Below are 19,160 nucleotides of genomic sequence, written 5' to 3' on the forward strand. Positions count from 1 at the left end.
TGGATATGACAATGGGTTTGAAAACAAAAATTAATACAAAGATGCTGGTATAGAAAAAGAGTTTCTTTTGTATCAGGTTTCCAATGTCCAATCACACTATGGCCTTAATCTTTCTTTGTGTAGAAAAAACATTAACAAAGTTCTTGAAATAAACTTGAAAAGGTCCTTACAAACTTTTCAAATCACCCTTCTTTGAAATCAAACCAATTAGGATGAATTAAAAACTTACCTGAATAAATATTGAGATCTTGACCTGAATCTTAAATCTCAACTAGTTCAAAGTGTTAGAAATTAAAGTAATAATAATAATAATAATAATAATTAAGTAGTCTTTGGTTGTTAAAGAGCCTCTTGAATTGTCCAAGACTCTTTATCTTATCTAGTAATGAGACTCTTCATGTCTTTAGTTTAATGTCTTAGTTATGTTTTATTTTATTTAAGGATTTTCCATCAATTTCAATAGACAAAATTTCATTCAAGGTTATTTTCATTCTCTAAATTTTTCTATTCACTTTCTAATTTATTTTTTCACTGTTCGATCATCGAGGTCCTGATTGTGACTTCGTTACATGGTATCAGAGCTTTGGTAATATTGTCGAAGAAGATATCGTTGTTATTCGATATAGAAAGTGGTGGTCGTGTAGCTGGACTCGGTTTGGAGTTGTTAAACCAGTCAAACTACCGGATATGGAAAACTTGTATGGAATCGTACCTGGTTGGGGAATATTTGTGGGACATCGTCGTAGATGATGATGATGTAGCTCCTGAGGATGTTGCTGAAATTGCGAAAGCATCGAAGAAGCGGAAGAGACTCAACGCAAAGGCAGAATTTGTGTTGAAGAGGTCAATCTCCCACAATCTGTTCGAACACATCATCGGTTGTGGATCTGCTCGTGAGATCTGGGAAACGCTTGATCGTCTTTTCAATAAGAAGAACGAGGCTAGTCTCTAGATGCTTGAAAACGAGTTGGCAGCCGCAAAGCAAATCGGATCTGTCTCGGAGTTCTTTCTTAAGGTAAAGAACATATGCTCAGAATTTTCTTTATTGAACCCAGATGAGAAAATCTCAGAGGCTCGAACAAAGAGACATATTGTTCGAGGACTTCGACCTGAATATACACCATTCATCACCTCGATTCAAGGTTGGGCTCAACAACCTTTACTCGAGGAGTTTGAAAATCTCTTGTCATCTCAAGAGTCGTTGGCCGCACAAATGGCTGGAACGAGTATAAAGGAGGAGTCGAACAATGCGTTGTTCGTGAAGAAATCGAGTTGGAAAAAGGGAAAGTCGAAGAAGGAGGAAACATGTCAGGATTCTTCAAATATCCCTAAAAAGTCCCTTAAGTGTTTCAGGTGCGGAAAGACTGGACACTTCAAGAGAGATCGTCGAGTAAATTTGAATGGAAATTTCGTTAGTTCAAATCTCGGAGAAAAGTTTGATCAACGTGTTGAGGAGGACTAGGATAAGGCTTTTCATGTCGATGTGACGACTTCGAAGGAAAAGAAAATAGAGGCTTCTCATGGTAAACAAGAGATCGATCAAAGGTGGATCGTCGATTCAGGGTGCGGACATCATGTTACTGGAGATGATTCGGTGTTCTCGTCAAGTCGAGTTCATAATGGGGGCGGTGACATTGTCACGACAGATAACTCGGTTCACGAAGTTAAAAAAGAAGGATCGGTTGTCATTGAAAGAGACAAAGGAGAATCTATTACTCTGAAGAATGTCTACCATGTCCCAGGAATTCAGAAGAATCTCTTCTCGGTTGCAAATGCTGTAGACGCTGGAAATCTGGTGTTGTTCGGTCCACATGATATAAGTTCTTAAGGAACGTGAAAGAAATCAAGGCGGATTTGGTTCATACTAGAACTCGGGTAAATGATCTCTTTGTCATTTCAGCTTCAAATTCATACATAGAAAAGTTGAACGACAAAAGCACCTCTTTTCTATGGCATGCAAGACTTGGGCATGTCAATATGCCTAAGCTCAGTGTTATGTCTCGAAAGAAATTTGTCGAAGGTATGCTCGAAGATCTGAGAATTGAGGAGGGCGGTGTGTGTGAAGGATGTCAATATGGGAAGGCTCATTGACTTCCATTCGACAACTCTGTATTGAGAAGTAAGGTTCTTTTGGATCGAGTTCATAGTGACTTGATGGGACCAACTCGAACTGCCTCATACTCGGGAAGTAAATATATGTTGTTGTTTATGGATGATTTCTCTAGGTTCACTTGGGTGTACTTTGTGAAAGAGAAGTCTGAAGTGTTCTCTAAATTTCTTGAGTTCAAGGAGACGGTAGAAGGAGAACAAGAAAGGAAAATTCGAGTATTGCGGACAGATAATGGAGGGGAATTTTGTTCAAAAGAATTTGAATTGTTTTGTAGGCAAAATGACATAAAAAGAGAACTCTCCTGTCCTGAGACCCCAAAACAGAATGGGATAGCCGAAAGGAAGATTCGACACCTTATAGAGACTTGTAAGTCTTGGCTGCATAGGAAGAATATACCAAGGCAGTTATGGGCAGAAGGCATGAGTTGTGTTGCTCATGTCATCAATCGAGTTCCTCTTAGCCCAAATGAGTTCAAATCTCCATTCGAGATTCTTTTTGGTTTTAAGCCAAATGTTAAACATTTTCGAGTTTTTGGATCTACTTGTTATGTCCATATTCCAGACTCGAGAAGGAGAAAATTGGATGCAAAGGCAGTCAAATGCGTGTTTGTCGGCTATGACTAGAGAAGGAAAGGGTGGCGGTGTATGGATCCATCAACCCACAAATGCATTGTGTCGAGAGATGTTGTTTTCGACGAAATTTCTTCGTACTATATGAAGGATGTTGAAGAAACTGTTCAGATTGGTCTTCCCATTCCCACGTCTACGGGAAGCTCCTGTAGTAGTAATAATAATGACAGGGGGAGCCCTGACTTAGCTCAAGATACTTCAGTCGATGAAGGAGCCAAAGGTGAAAGGTTACCAGGAAGTCCACATCAGGAAGAATCAAGTCAACAACAGAATGTGGAATCTCGACCAAAAAGGAACATTGTAAGGCCTGTCGATTCAGGGATGATAATTTTGTAACAACATTTTCTTGTTTCTTGGCAAACGCAATAGACGGCGAGGAACCCACTTCTTATAATGAAGAAAAAAATGTCAAGGAATGGGTGACAACAATGGAGGAGGAAATGCATGCTCTCAAGAAGAATGAGACATGGGACGTTGTTCCGAAGCCTCCTGATACTCAAGCAGTCACATGTAAGTGGATGTATCGAATCAAACGAAAGGCTGATGGAAGCATAGATCGATACAAAGCTAGATTGGTTGCTTGAGGATTCTCACAGAAGTATGGAGAAGATTGCGAGGAGACATTCAGCCCAGTTGCAAAGATGACGTCAATTCGCACTGTGTTGGCCTTAGCAACAAGTTCTCGATGGAAGTTGTGGTAATTAGATGTCAAGAATGCATTTATATACGGAGAACTTGATCGTCCAATATATATGGAACAACCACCTGGATTCGAGAAGACTGATGGTCCCCAATTGGTCTGTAGACTTAAGAAGGCACTATATGGATTAAAGCAAGCCCCGCGTGCTTGGTATGGAAAGATTGCAGAATATCTTCAATTTTGGGGTACAAGGCTTCAGAATCCGACTCAAGTCTATTTATAAAGAAGAATCATGGACAAATGGTGGTGGTGCTTCTTTATGTGGATGACATAATCTTGACGAGCAGTAACTATGATGAGGTTGTTTGTCTACAAGATGAGCTCTCGCTTCGTTTTGAGATGAAGAATCTTGGTGAACTTGGAACTTTCCTTGGTCTGCAAATCGAAAATTTCGATAAAGGGTTGTTTGTATCGCAGATCAACTATGCAAAGAAGTTGGTAGAAAAATTTGGTATGACTGATGGAAAAAAGAGCTATACTCCTCTCGACGTAAATCCCAGACTTAGTCGAGACGAAGGAACATGTTTACCAGATCCTCGTCCTTATCGTGCTCTTGTGCGAAGTTTGATTTATCTAACTATAACAAGGCCTGACATTGCTTATGCAGTTGGAGTGGTGAGTCGATACATGCAAGAGCCAAGGAAACCACACCTCGAAGAAACGAAGAAAATTTTGAAGTATATTAATACCTCGCTAGATATTGGTCTACTATATGAGAAAGATGCGAAATTTGTCTTGCAAGGATATGCATATGCTGACTTTGCTGAAGATTGAGACGATCGAAGGTCCACATCTGGGTTTGTTTTTCTTTGTGGAAACACTAGTATATCTTGGAGTAATAGGAAACAAGGATCGGTATCCTTGTCTACAACAGAAGCGGAATACAAATCATCAACTCACGCAACATAGGAGTGCATATGGCTTCGTAGACTCTTGGAGGATTTTCATGTCAAGTTTAATCATCCAGTTCTTATACATGGAGATAATTTGAGTGCTATTAAATTGACTTCTAATCCTGTGTTTCATGCGAGGACAAAACACATTTGTTGGAATTATTTCCAATATTTGGGTACATATATTATTTAATAATTGTATATTAGTTGTTATCATAATAAAGATTAAAGCCCAATTAAAGTGATCTATTAAAGTATATGAGTTATGGGCTTATTTAGACATCTATAATAAATATGGGGACATATTTGTGTAGAAGCAGAAATACCATTTATTATTTCGTTGATGGGCCGAATAATAAATGGGTATATTAGGGCTAGGTCCCAAACCCATATAGATAGCCTACCGATTTGTTTCTCTCATCGAACAATAAGGATTTAGTTCATCTCTCAAGAACACTAAAGAAGAAGGCTATCGATAAAGGGTTGGAAGACTTAAACCCCACCCACATCTGACATTCTGATCCAGGTCCAGATCCGGAACAAGAAGATCCAAATTCAGATTCAGGTCCAGATTCAAGATCAAGAGAAGATCAAGAAGAAGAGAATAACGAAGAACGGCTTAATGAACCGTTCTGCATTCAAGATCCAGGTACGTTTCCGCAATTACAGTTTATCTCGATTTATCGACATAGAGTATACAGATTATAGACTTAAGGATTAAATATTTAGACTAAAGATTCTAACAAGTGGTATCAGAGCCTCTCTATGTCGATTTATTAAGATTTAATAAGGATAAAGATAGATTGTTGAATTTGGTTAACAAGATTATGAATAACAATTAAATTATCTGTATATTCACATTGAATAAACAGATTCAGAATAAGGAAAATTGAATTGAATGTTCATTTTAAGGATAAGGAAGTTCAACATGTTTAATTTCTCACTTCCAGTTAGGGTCAAATAAGACTAAATATTATGTATAAAAACGAAATGTGAGATAATTAAGAATAAGTTAATTCTATTATATATATATATATATATTTGATTTGAGGTTATATAATTGTTATTAATTAAAGAATATGAATAGACATTTATAAATGTTCTTGATCTAATATGTTTTTATTTACTGAATTATAAACAATAAATTATTTTGATGTATATGTTATAGTAAAGAATTAAAGACTCTAGACATCTAAACGATTTTTCAGAAATCATAAAGAATAAACGGTTTTAGAATCATAAAGAATAAAGAAGATGGAAAAGTTTTATTACAAGAATATTCTTGGATTTAATTATTAATTTGAAAATAATAATTCAAATTAATAATCTGAATTTAAGTCAGAGAGAAATATATGGTAAAGAAGTTGAATTTTTTTTTAAAGAATTGATCAAATTAATATCTATTTATTATTAATTAGATAATTAAAGAGATATTAATAAATATATATATATATATTTTGAGTACGAATTAATTAAGGAAATTTGAATTTTAGAATAATAAGGAATTTAGCTTTTTTGGAATAATAATTAATTATTATAATTAATTTAAGGAATTAAAATAATAATAATATATATAAGGAATTAAGGAATTCAGTTTTGTAATAATAATTAATTATTATAATTAATTTAAGGAATTAAAATAATAATAATATATATAAGGAATTAAGGAATTCAGTTTTGGAATAATAATTAATTATTATAATTAATTTAAGGAATTATAATAATAATAATAATATATATAAGGAATTAAGGAATTCAGTTTTGGAATAATAATTAATTATTATAATTAATTTAAGGAATTAAAATAATAATAATAATATATATAAGGAATTAAGGAATTCAGTTTTGGAATAATAATTAATTATTATAATTAATTTAAGGAATTAAAATAATAATAATTATATAATTATGTAAAGAATTAAGGAATTCAGTTTTAGAATAATAATTAATTATTATATTTATTATAATTAATTTAAGAAATTAAAGTAATGATAATATTATTTTAATTAGTTAAAGATTGAAGTAATATTTATTCTTGAATTATTGTATTAATACATTTATATACAATTAAGAATAAATAAAATATAGAATGAAATTTTGGAATTTTAATATATACCTATAATATAGGTTATGATTTGAGAATTAAGTAAAAAAAATAGTTATCATGTTTATAATATTTTATAAATATTGATTATATTATGTTTGTAATATATTTAATGAATTAGTATAATATTTAATTTATGACTTAATTAATGTATGGAATATATCTAGAAATTAAGAAAATAAAAGAATAAAGAGATTATTATTTTATTAATAATAATAATTCATAATTAAAGAATAAATAAATATCAATAACTTATTTATTAAGAATTAGGTTATTTATCAAGAATTAAGGAAATCAATTAACCTAATAACTAATAATTGATAAATTTAGAATTTTGGGTAATCTGTGTAATTGATTATTTAATTGTTTATTATTATTATTATATTTGGATAAATAATCAATCATGTTATATTACACATTCGAATATATATACATATTTTGGTCTTTATGTATATATTGTGTTGATATTAAGAAATAATTGAGTGATTAGTAAAATCACAATTATTTGTTTTGTGTAACACATATGGAATTTATGCAATTTTGATACATAAAACAACATTCAGATTTTCGGTATTAATAACACATTCAAAATTTGGTATAATTTTAGGCCCTCTTAAATTTGTAATTATGCGGTTGTTAATCGGCCCAAAAGAAGATTAATAATTGGTCGGATTTCAAATTTAAATAATGTACAAATTATTAATTTATAGAACATATTTGTTTTATAAGATTAAGACGGTTGTGTTTGTAACTATGCGATTATTAATCGGACAAAAGGAAGTTTAATAATTGGTCGAGTTACACACTTAAAGTATGTACATAAGTTATTAATTTATTAAATCAATTAATTGAAGCAACATCCTACCGAAGTAGGCTCTCTTGTGAAGGTTAATATGTTTTATAAATTAAGAAGGTAGTGTGTATGTATTTCATGCGGTTATTTAATCGGCCCAAAAGAAGATAAATAATTGGTCAGAATAACATTATGCACATGTGGTAATAAATATGTAACAATTATTCGGTGGGCCATGTGAATAATTGGAATATCCAAAGATAACCAATTGTTTGACAGGACTTATTGTTAATATTTGATTACTACAAAAGAGTACCGTTTGCAAGTTAATATTTAATGTCCAAAGACTAAATATTAATGTTGCGTTTGGTATCTTATGATGAGACGTACCATTATTTTGAATTTATGTGATTATTAAAATTTTGTGAGTATGGTTGTTCATTTGTTTTGTTATCTAATCAAGTTAACACTTCTGCTTATACGGATTATTTTTTTTGTCAACATCTTAAGTTCATTTTATATGATATAATTTTTAAGACATATTTAGAATTTGTTGTATTTTTAAGAATTATATCTAAAATGGTTAAAATTGCTAAGGGTATTATTAGAATAAAGATTTCATAAATAATATATGTTTTATTTTGTTTCAAAAGTAATGCATTAAAGTTAGAGTTACAATAATGTATTCTCATGCATCTAATTTGGATTTTCTTATTTACACTTAAGTTAATTGATGTGAATTGTAGTTGTCTAAAGGGAGACATAGTCTCTATATGAACTCACATCAATTGTGTGTAAGAAAAAATAAAAGATTGAAACAAAAACAACATAAATAGTGTTCACTTAGCAAATACATTAATACATAATAAAGAAATGAAGTTGTAAGAATTGCAGATATTGCACCTAAAAGAAAATTACTAAAGAAAGTGGTGCATAAAAGAATACATATTATAGTTTGTTTTGTTTGTTCTAAGAGTAATTTAACTTCAGTACTCATACACATTTAATGGTAACTTCAGTATTACTAAAGTAAATGTGTTGATGTACGGTTGAGTTAATTGTCAAAAGTCAATTGATGGTGAAAGAAACATCGGCGTGGGCATTGACAATTCATATTAAAGATGAAGAAATAAAGAATTACTTTAGATACTTTTTTATTTGGAAACAAACATTTATGGAATATCTTCATGTAATTGATTCATTTGGAAGGAAGAGTTAAGAATTACAACTTATATATGGAATAAAGATTCAACTAAAACAACTAGTAAATTCTTTTGGGGTTGTCCAGTTAAGGTCAGGCCTTATAGGTCTAAAGAAAATAAACTAGACTAAAGAATTTCTAGATGTTAATTATTGGATATTTTGAAAGATCTAGAGATAAATTTAGTCTCATAAGTACTTCAAGATTAGCCTTGAAAATAAATATATATACATAATACTCCTTAAACAAGAGTTTAATGTATGCTCTAGATTATATGAATCAAGAAATTAAGAATATTTATGATGTTGGACAAATACTTGAAGGATCCTGGTTTGGATCATTAAGAAAGCAACCAAACAACTAATGTGATATTTTAAGAACAAAACATTGCATACTCATATAGTGAAATCGAATCGGATAGAGATCATTTGGTATATTGATTCGAATTTTGTTGGATACTAAAACAGTCGAAATTCGTGCCACATCATTTTAGTTTAAAGAATTAATTTTTGGAAGAGTGTTAAGTAGACACTCGAATTATTTCAAGTTGATGGCAGAATTTATTAGGTGTTTTGTGGTATCCAATTAAAGAATCTGACTGCAAAATTTTGTCACGAGGTTGCAAATTATGGATGATATAGAAAGACCACTAAAGTTATTACGTGACAATAATTTGCAGTTCTTTTACTTTAATAGTAATATGAGTTTGACTAAGTCGAACTATTTGGAAAATAAAGAATTCAAAATGTTTATTTATCTATTGAGCATATTTGGACAAACTCTAAAATTACGGATCCGTTCTCTAAATATTTGTTATCCGAGGTCTTTCATGAACATATTGTTCATATGGATATTACATATTTAGATGATATACAGTTTTAGTGGGAGTTTGTATTGTGATGCTTGTATAGATACAATTTGGAATTTATGTGCACATTAAAGAATTAGTTTCTAAAGAAATTAAAGATTTAGTTTTTAAAGAAAATCAAGATTTTAAAGTTATTCAGATTGATCTCTATAAGGAATAAAGGAGGACCAGTTGGTATTAGACATGTTAAAGATCACACTACATGTTAATCCACACTACACACCCATGTTTAATCTATGTCATTTGATTGTATTGACATATGTGACTATTGAGGGATTAGTTACGAATTAATGTAACAAAAAAAATCGCTTTAATCCTATGTTGATATAATTGATGGACAGGATTGATATAGATGTATTTAGAAATGATAACAATATTTTGAGCTCATAAGGTTATAATATACAGTTGAAGGAAATATTATATGACCCAAGTGGGAGATTGTTGGAATTATTTCCAATATTTGGGTACATATATTATTTAATAATTGTATATTAGTTGTTATCATAATAAAGATTAAAGCCTAATTAAAGTGATCTATTAAAGTATATGAGTTATGGGCTTATTTAGACATCTATAATAAATATGGGGACATATTTGTGTAGAAGCAGAAATACCATTTATTATTTCGTTGATGGGCCGAATAATAAATGGGTATATTAGGGCTAGGTCCCCAACCCATATAGATAGCCTACCGATTTGTTTCTCTCATCGAACAATAAGGATTTAGTTCATCTCTCAAGAACACTAAAGAAGAAGGCTATCGATAAAGGGTTGGAAGACTTAAACCCCACCCACATCTGACATTCTGATCCAGGTCCAGATCCGGAACAAGAAGATCCAAATTCAGATTCAGGTCCAGATTCAAGATCAAGAGAAGATCAAGAAGAAGAGAATAACGAAGAACGACTTAATGAACCGTTCTGCATTCAAGATCCAGGTACGTTTCCGCAATTACAGTTTATCTCGATTTATCGACATAGAGTATACAGATTATAGACTTAAGGATTAAAGATTTAGACTAAAGATTCTAACAACATTGAGTTGGAGCAACACTTTATTCGTGAAAAAATACTAGAGGGAATCATTGAGATGGTTGCAGTAAGGAGTGAAGACAATATTGCTGATATCTTCACAAAAGCACTTCCTAAAGGTCCTTTCGAAAATTTACGATCTACGTTCGGACTAGTTCATCGGGAATCACTTTAAGAGGGAGTGTGAGAAATTAAAGTAATAATAATAATAATTAAGGAGTCTTTGGTTGTTAAAGAGCCTCTTGGATTGTCCAAGACTCTTGATCTTATCTAGTAATGAGACTCTTCATGTCTTTAGTTTAATGTCTTAGTTATGCTTTATTTTATTTAAGGATTGTAATCGTGCTCTTATTATTTCCATCAATTTCAATAGACAGATTTTCATTCTCTAAATTTTTCTATTCACTTTCTAATATATTTATTCAATGTTCGATCATCGAGGTCTTGATTGTGACTTCGTTACACAAAGCACATTGAGAATTAAGACTTAGAACACCCGGGGCAAACAAAACGCAAACGAAACACCAAAGCGTCCACAACTAAGCCAACATGACACTATTTCAAGACCCTCCTAGAACTCAAACGTGAGAGAATCAAATGACGTTGTTTCTTGCCCTGTTTTGTCTTCTTCCTCGTGACAGCCGAAATGTTTGATTTTTTTTATTAATCAAACTTTGCAAATGACGGCATTACTAGCGGAATCATTTTCCTTAAACCCATAGCTATGGGGGATAGAAATTGATTGAGCAAGTTGAAAAATAATAATGATTTTTGACTAAATTCGGTCAACCCCGACTTCCAATCGAACTTGGCTGCCAAGAAAAATGAGAAGGACCCAACCTAAGTCTTCAATCAAACTCCTTTAAAAAAATCCTACATTAAAACTTTCAAGCTTGTAAGTTTTTTTTCTTTCTAAAATCTTGTACAAAGTTTTAAAGTTCGGTTCTGACCTATCCTAAATCTTTGACAAGTGATTAAAAATGTTCCCAACTCATTTTAAGATTTCATTCAAGTTGTAATTCATATCATTAATAAAAATAACTTGAAATTTTTATATTTTAGTTTGAGTTTTTTTTATATAGCCTAATTTTTTCATTTCTTGATTCGAAATTATCTTGAAATCATTTACAAGCTATTATTTAAATTGGAAATAAACGAATCAAGTTAAATCAGAAAAAAAAATTACTTTTGAATTTAAAAATTCGACAATCTGATTTTTTTTTCTTCAGCTCTACTTCAAGAATAGTAATCTTAAAAGACTCCTAACATATTTCAAATGATGTTGGGAATATTCTTATACTAATTTCGAAAAAAACAAGGCATGTTTGCTTAAAATTTCAAATGAAGCTTGGTTTTCAATTTAGAAAATAGTTAAAACTCATAGTCAGTTATGGTTTAAAAGTTCATTTCAATTCTAATAAACATAATAAAGTTTTTGGGATCCTCAAAATCCAATCTAAAACTACCAAATTCAAAAAACTGTTTTTTTACCTCTTTCATGTGGAGCTCGAGCTCCGTCGACCTCCTTCCTTGTTGAATGGTACTTCGAAAGAAGGGTGGTTAAGTTCTGAACGGGGAGACAAAGTTGGCATATGTTTAGATTTGTGTTTGGAGGTCTCTAGCCAAACTCCAAACCTACAGTTTTGGCCATCGAGAGGTTGAATATAAACTTCAACTCGATCAAAAATCTGCCGGTAGAAATTGAGTCGTTCGTGCTTCGCCTCACTTGTTCAATCCGTGCGTGCCTCGCCTTTCGTTGACCAACGGTCAGAACGCTTGACTCCGGCCCAAACCGCGCCCAAAGCTGACCTACCACGACTCGACTCTCCCGGCTTACTTTGAAAGAAGTGAACAGGAACATTCCTTTTCAAAGTAAGACTACGAAATCCCTAGGATAAGAGGAACGAACCTGAAACCTTCACTTCAGGATAAACAGAGTATTGCGGGGGATATGGATAGGAAAACTAATACTATCGTAATAGTTCGTACGAAATATAGTGAGAGCTAGCGAAGACAAGGTCAATTTAGTCACACAAACTAGTGGTCCACTTGGCGCCGTCCAAATCCAACCTGCTCGTTTGTCCTTAGTTTTTGGTTTTTAATAATTTTAATATTTTGAAGCCTTATAATATTTTTTAAAAATTCTAAAAAAATAGAAAATGATTTTAAAATATTGTTAGAATATTTTCATGAAACACGTAGATTCTCAAGAATGACGATTAACTATCCGATCAATTCTACCGACTTTTTCGAACGAATCTCTTAAAAAGTTATAATAATAGTATTATAAAATATATCAAAAGTCATCGAGAGATTATTCAGTTTTAAGCTTAGAACTTTTGGTCTCTTAAATATTTGTAAAAACTTTACTCTTATTATGTGCTTAATTGTATATAAAATATAACAATTAAATGATATATTTATATAAAATAAATATAAAATGTATATAAAATAATTAATATAAATAAGATTGTCATATATATAATATTTATTAAATAAAGATTTATTCAATTATTTATATTTGTAAATATAGAATTCTATATATTATGTACATATAAAAGTTTAATAAAAGAAATTAATTTTTTTTAGAATAAACATGTAGAATAAATAAACACATATACTAATTAATTATATATATATATATATAATAAATATGAGGGAGATTTATAAATATTTAATATGAATTAATAAGTTAAAATTTTCATATACTTTATAATGTTTTATTTTGTCTTTGTTTAATATTAAAACGTTTATTTTTGTTTGGTAATCAATTCTATATAAAATATAAAAATTTAATGATATATTTATATAAAAATACAAAAAGTATATAAAATAATAAATATAAATAAGATTGTTATATATATATAATAACGATTAAATCAAGAATTATTCAATTATTTATATATTTTAAATAAACTATTTTATATATTAGGTATTAGATATATCTATTACATTTACATATAAAATAATTAATAAAAGATATTAACCTTTTAAAAAAAGACAAAATAAAATAAAAAAACTGTATAGTAAAACATTTTATTAAAATAAATATAAATTATATTCACATAAAAATGCCTATGTTTTGATTGAGTTGTACATGTAGTTCGGATGTATGAATTGTAATAAGTTATATTAGATAACTTGTTGATTATGATAATAAGATGGGAGATAGGATATATTAGGTTTTTTCATTTCTTGTTCTCACATTACTCGATCACAATCTATTAAACTAGAATTGATTTTCTTCTTCTTACATAAACAAAGATCGACCTAGTAGTATTTGTATATTGTGTTTTATTAAGTTCAATGTTAACTCATTAAACAATAATTGATATAATTGCAAAATCCAAATTTAGTTAGGGACTTAAATTAACTTTATAACTTATGCCCTAATTATGATAAGTGGGCCGAGCCCAAAAGAAACGTTGATTTTAACCTAATTACATATCCTTGTAGCCGCCGTCTTCTTCAAAATCTATAAATAACCAGTTAATAAGTACACCATAGAGAACCCAAATTTCTGTGTTCATAGACAGACAGACATAGTTCGGATTAAGAGATGAAAGATGTGAATGTCGGGCCATTGAAAAGGGTTTACAGTTTAGGCCTATGATGGTTTATATACATAGAATTGCGGTGGCTTGGCTCACTTAAGCATGAAGCTGTTAGTAGAAGAAGACGAGGCTGTTGAAGAAAAATGAGTTTCGAAATCGAGGACAGCGAAGCTGTGGACATTGAGACTAGGTCTACCCCTGATGATTCAGTTTAGGAACTTGTTTTTTTTGTTTTGTTTGAGAACAATGTAATGTGTAACAACAATGTAATGTGTAACCTGTTGATGATGAAATGAAATAAATATGTTAGATGTTGAATTCAGATGTGTTTGTTAATGAAATCAATATGTTAGTTGAATGATGGTTGAATTTGTTTAGTTTATTAATATTTAATTAAAAACATTGTAAATTTTTAGATGAATCAACAATAGTTTTCAATTCAGGCCTTTTCATCTTTGGATTGGATGATGGAGCCTTTTATATGCTCTTGGGAAAAGGCCACATTTAATTTGTGTCTTTCACTTCTCGGCACAAAATCACTGTGCTCATTTCGTCTTTTGAATCACTACGCAAAAAAGAATAAAGTAGGCAATCCTAGCGATAAATAGGCGGTCCTAGCAAGGTAGTCTTGTCGGTCGCCGGAGAGCAATAAATGAGCCGGTCCAAGTTTCAGACTATTCCAACTTGGATTATTTTGTTTGTTTGAACCAATAATTAAATAAAAATTTTAAATTTTTATATTGAATCAATATCCTAAAACAATTTCTAGTGAGTGTGCAGCTGACGTTATTTTTCGATATTTAATTTTAATTATTTAATTATTTTTGAAAATTGATCTATATATACACCATTGTTCCAAAATTAATTATTTATTTTAACTTGTACAACAATAAACAATGTAAAAAAAAATTAAAATTTATTTTGATAACTCAAAATTGTTTAAAAATATATAAATCATAATCTTTATAAACTTGTGTCTACAATATATATATCATAAGAAAGACTTTAACACTCTAAAATTAGGACCCTTTTTTATTATTCATTCACTTTAATAAAAATATAAAAATTGAATTTTTATTTATTTTTAGTTAACATATAAATAAATTATATTATATAATTAAAATAAAAATACGGGAATGGGCTCTCGCTCAATGTATCAAAGGTACGACAGATTAAATACGATAAAAGTTTATCTTTTTTTTTATAGTTTTTATTTATTTTTAGTTTTCTATATGATTAAATTTTATCTATTTTTATTATTTTTATTGTTTTACATTTTTAAATTTTTTATAATTTTTTATTATTATTATTTTAAAGTCTCGTTCAATTCAACCATTCTTCTTATTATTTAAATTCACATATTAATCATTCAATTCAACAATATAATATTTAAATAACTAAATTATATTAAATTCAACAATATAATATTTAAATAACTAAATTATATTAAATTTTGTGTTTTAACTTTTATTTTTATTTTTATTTAAAATTGTACATGATATAATAAATTGCTTTTAATAATTTATCTTTTTTTCAACTTTTTATTATTAAAAAAACATTTAATAATTTTACTTTTTTTTAATTTTTATTATTAAATTATTATAAATAACTTTTTTTAAAATTATTAATATATTTATATATTTGGTTATATATATATTGTTATTATAATATATATATATATATATATAACTTTTATAACTTTATAATATGTATTGATGTACATTATTTTGATATAATTTATTTCATTTAAAATTTGATAATTTATTTTATTTTCATATCATTTATTTGATTAAAGTTTAATAAAATCTTATTTACACAAACATTATAAAATGAAAATTATATTGATGGGTGAATAAACACTTTAATTTTTTAATTTTAACATTATTTCTTTATTAATTTTCATTTTTTAAAATAAATTAAAAAAATTATAAATTAAAAAAAGTTAATAATTATTTAAATAAATTAATATAATTAATTTGGTAAATATATATTTTTATTATTATTTATTTAATTTTATAGTTAGTTATATATTTTTGAAAATTGAGAAAGGTTTACAATTATTTAATTATATAAATAATACATACTTATAAAAATATATTTTATAATGTTATATAAAGTTTTAATTTTATAAGCTTATAACTAGAGAACTTTTAAATAAACTTAAAAAAAATAATATTTTATTATTATATATTATTAGTTTTTTTCAAAAGAAAATAAACTTTTTCAAATTTTTCAAAATACAAATATTATTTAAATTAAATGAAATAATTTAACGGATAACCTCAAATAAATTATTATTTTTTCCTAATATTTAAAATTTTACTCTATAATCACAAGTAAATAGAATTCAAAGGAGAAAGAAAATGAATTCTAAAGAAAAACAAAAACAAAAAAAGAGTAAAAAATTAAAAATAATAGTTGAGTAAAAAAATATTTATTTATTTATAATTTAACAAACATAATATATATATATATATATATATATATATATATATAAATATTTAAAATATGTATTTATATATTTTATTAATTTGATTTATTTATCCATATTATAACTCATTTTGAAATTATATAAATAAATAAATTAATTATTGACTCAGAAAATATAAATTTAAAATGAATAGATAAGAGAAATAATTAATTAGATTAAAAAAATTATTAATAATTTTTATATTTAACTTTATATTCTTTATATATATATTTATCAAATTTAATATATATTTTAAAAGATATATATTTATATATTTGTTAATTTGATTATTTATTTTTCTTTTATTACTTTCAAAAAAATATATAAATGAATAAGTTAAAACAAGTATATTTACAAATTAATAAGGGAAGAGAAAAATAATTAATAAAGAGAATGTTTTAAAATAAGTTTGATGTTTTTTTTTTTTTTTTTTTTGAATAAAAAAACAAGTTTAAAAAACCAATTTGATATGATTTGGAAAGGAAATGATTTTTTTAAGTATATATTACTTAAATATTTTTATTTTATTTAATAATAATATTATAAAATATTTAAATTGAGTGTAATTTGATATTTTGTTTTAATAAATATCATTTTAACAAATATTAAAACAAATTAAAAATAAATAAAAGTTGCCTTCTCATTAATATCCAAATTGGGGGCAATTAAGGCATGTGAAACTAAATTAATAAAAGTCCATTTTTTCTGTTATTTATTTATTATATATATATTAAAAATAGTTCAATTATACAAAAATGTAACAAGGATAACTAAAAAAAAGACAAAAACATTAAAATAAGAATTAAGAACTCGCCCAACAAATTATCAAGTTTGACGATAAAATATACCGACTTTATCGAACGGTATTATTGGATAAACATTTTAAAATCCAACACAAATTTTATTTAGTTATCTGACATTTTTAATAATTAATTCAATATTGACCTAATATGAAGTCGGATATAAATTAACTCGAACTTGAACATAAAAACGGTCTTTTATATCTATTAAATATAAGAATTAATCCATGTATTAAGAAATTGTACTGGTGGTATTAAGGAAGACACTAAACACCAGGTGAGACTTAGCTCTGTCCATGTCGATTAAGGCATTCACTAATCCAAGGTTAAAACTTTTTTTTTTCATGCTTTCTCAATCGATCTAATGATAACTATTATTCCATCATTAAAACAAAGACAAAAGTAGTAGAGTTACGGATATGACAATGGGGTTTGAAAACAAAAATTAATACAAAGATGCTTGTATAGAAAAAGAGTTTCTTTTGTATCAGGTTTCCAATGTCCAATCACATTATTGCCCAAATCTTTCTTTGTATAAAAAATATCAACAAAGTTCTTGAAATAAACATGAAAAGGACCTTAAAAACTTTGCAAATCATAGAACTATCAAATCAATTGAGATGAATAAAAAACTTACCTGAATAAATATTGAGAATGTATCTTCACCTGAATCTTAAGTCTCAACCATTTCAAAGCACATTGAGAATTAAGACTTAAAAGGAACACCCAGGCTAAACAAAACGCAAACGAAACATCAAAGCGTCCGCGCCTAAGCCCAACATGAAATGTTTCAAGACTCTCCTAGCACTCAAATGCTGGAGAACCAAATGACATCGTTTCTTGCCCTATTTTGTCTTCTTCCTCGCGATAGTCAAAATCTTTGATTTTTTATTAATCAAACTTCGCAAATGACGGCCTTAATAGCGTAATTATTTTCCTTAAACCCATAGCTCGTCCCATTAGCTATGGGGATAGAAATTGACCGAGCAAGTTGAAGAACAATAATGGTTTTTGACTAAATCCGGTCAACCCCGACTTTCAATTGGCTGGAAGTAAATAGCTTCCTCTGGCCAAGAAAAACGAGAAGACCCAACCTCAAGTCTTTAATCAAACTCCTTAAAAAAATCCATCATCCTTAAAAAATCGAACATTAAAACTTGCAAGTATGTAAGCTTTTTTTCTAAAATCTTGTATAGGGCTTTAAAGCTCGGTTCTGGCCTATCCAAAATCTTTGGCAGTAGTTTAGAAATGTTCCCAAACTCATTGTAAGATTTCATTCACGTCGTTACCAAAAAAAATTGAAAATTTATATTTTAGGTCTAGTGTTCTTCGATACACGCTAATTCTTTCATTTCTTGATTTGAAATTGATCATGAGATCATTTACAAGCTAACATATTTCTTCAGCTCTAGCTCGAGAATAGTAATCTTAAAAGACTCCTAACATATTTCAAATGATGTGGGAACGTTCTTAGACTAATTTCGAAGCAAACAAGGCATGTTTGCCTAAAGTTTTAAATGAAACTTTGGTTTTCAATCTAGAAAATGGTTAAAACTGATAGCCAATTATGGTTTAAAGGTTCATTTCAATTTTAATAAACATAATGAAGCTTTTGGGATTCTCAAAATCTAATCTAAAACTACCACATTCAAAAAACTATTTTTTTTTGACTTCTTTCTATCGGAGCTTCGTCGACCTCGTTGACAAGTGGTCAGACCGCTTGACTCCGATCCAAACCGAGCCCAAAGCTGACCTACCACGCTCAATAACTGCGTCCCACAAACTAGTGGTCCACTTGGCGCTCGGTCCAAATCCAACCTAGGGGCTCGTTTGTCCAAAGTTTTTGGTTTTTAATTTTTCAATATTTTGAAGCCTTATAATATTTTTAAAAAAATCTAAAAAAATAGAAAAAATATTTTGTACATTCTAAAAAGTGACGATTAACTCTTTGATCAATTCTACCGACTTTTTCGAACGAATCTCTTAAAAGATTATAATAATAGTAGG

At 28.6% G+C, this 19,160-nt stretch overlaps 1 protein-coding gene across 1 annotated transcript; it reads left to right on the forward strand.

The window, feature by feature from the left end:
* Positions 1-3,679: 3,679 nt before the first annotated feature.
* On the forward strand, positions 3,680-4,430 carry LOC124934532 (uncharacterized mitochondrial protein AtMg00810-like). Its single transcript, XM_047475067.1, has 2 exons — positions 3,680-4,054; positions 4,137-4,430. The coding sequence occupies exons 1-2, from the start codon at positions 3,680-3,682 to the stop codon at positions 4,428-4,430; spliced, it is 669 nt and encodes a 222-aa protein (XP_047331023.1).
* The last annotated feature ends 14,730 nt before the right edge of the window (positions 4,431-19,160 follow it).

The sequence above is a fragment of the Impatiens glandulifera genome, chromosome 4 (assembly GCF_907164915.1).
Source record: "Impatiens glandulifera chromosome 4, dImpGla2.1, whole genome shotgun sequence".
NCBI lineage: Eukaryota > Viridiplantae > Streptophyta > Magnoliopsida > Ericales > Balsaminaceae > Impatiens > Impatiens glandulifera.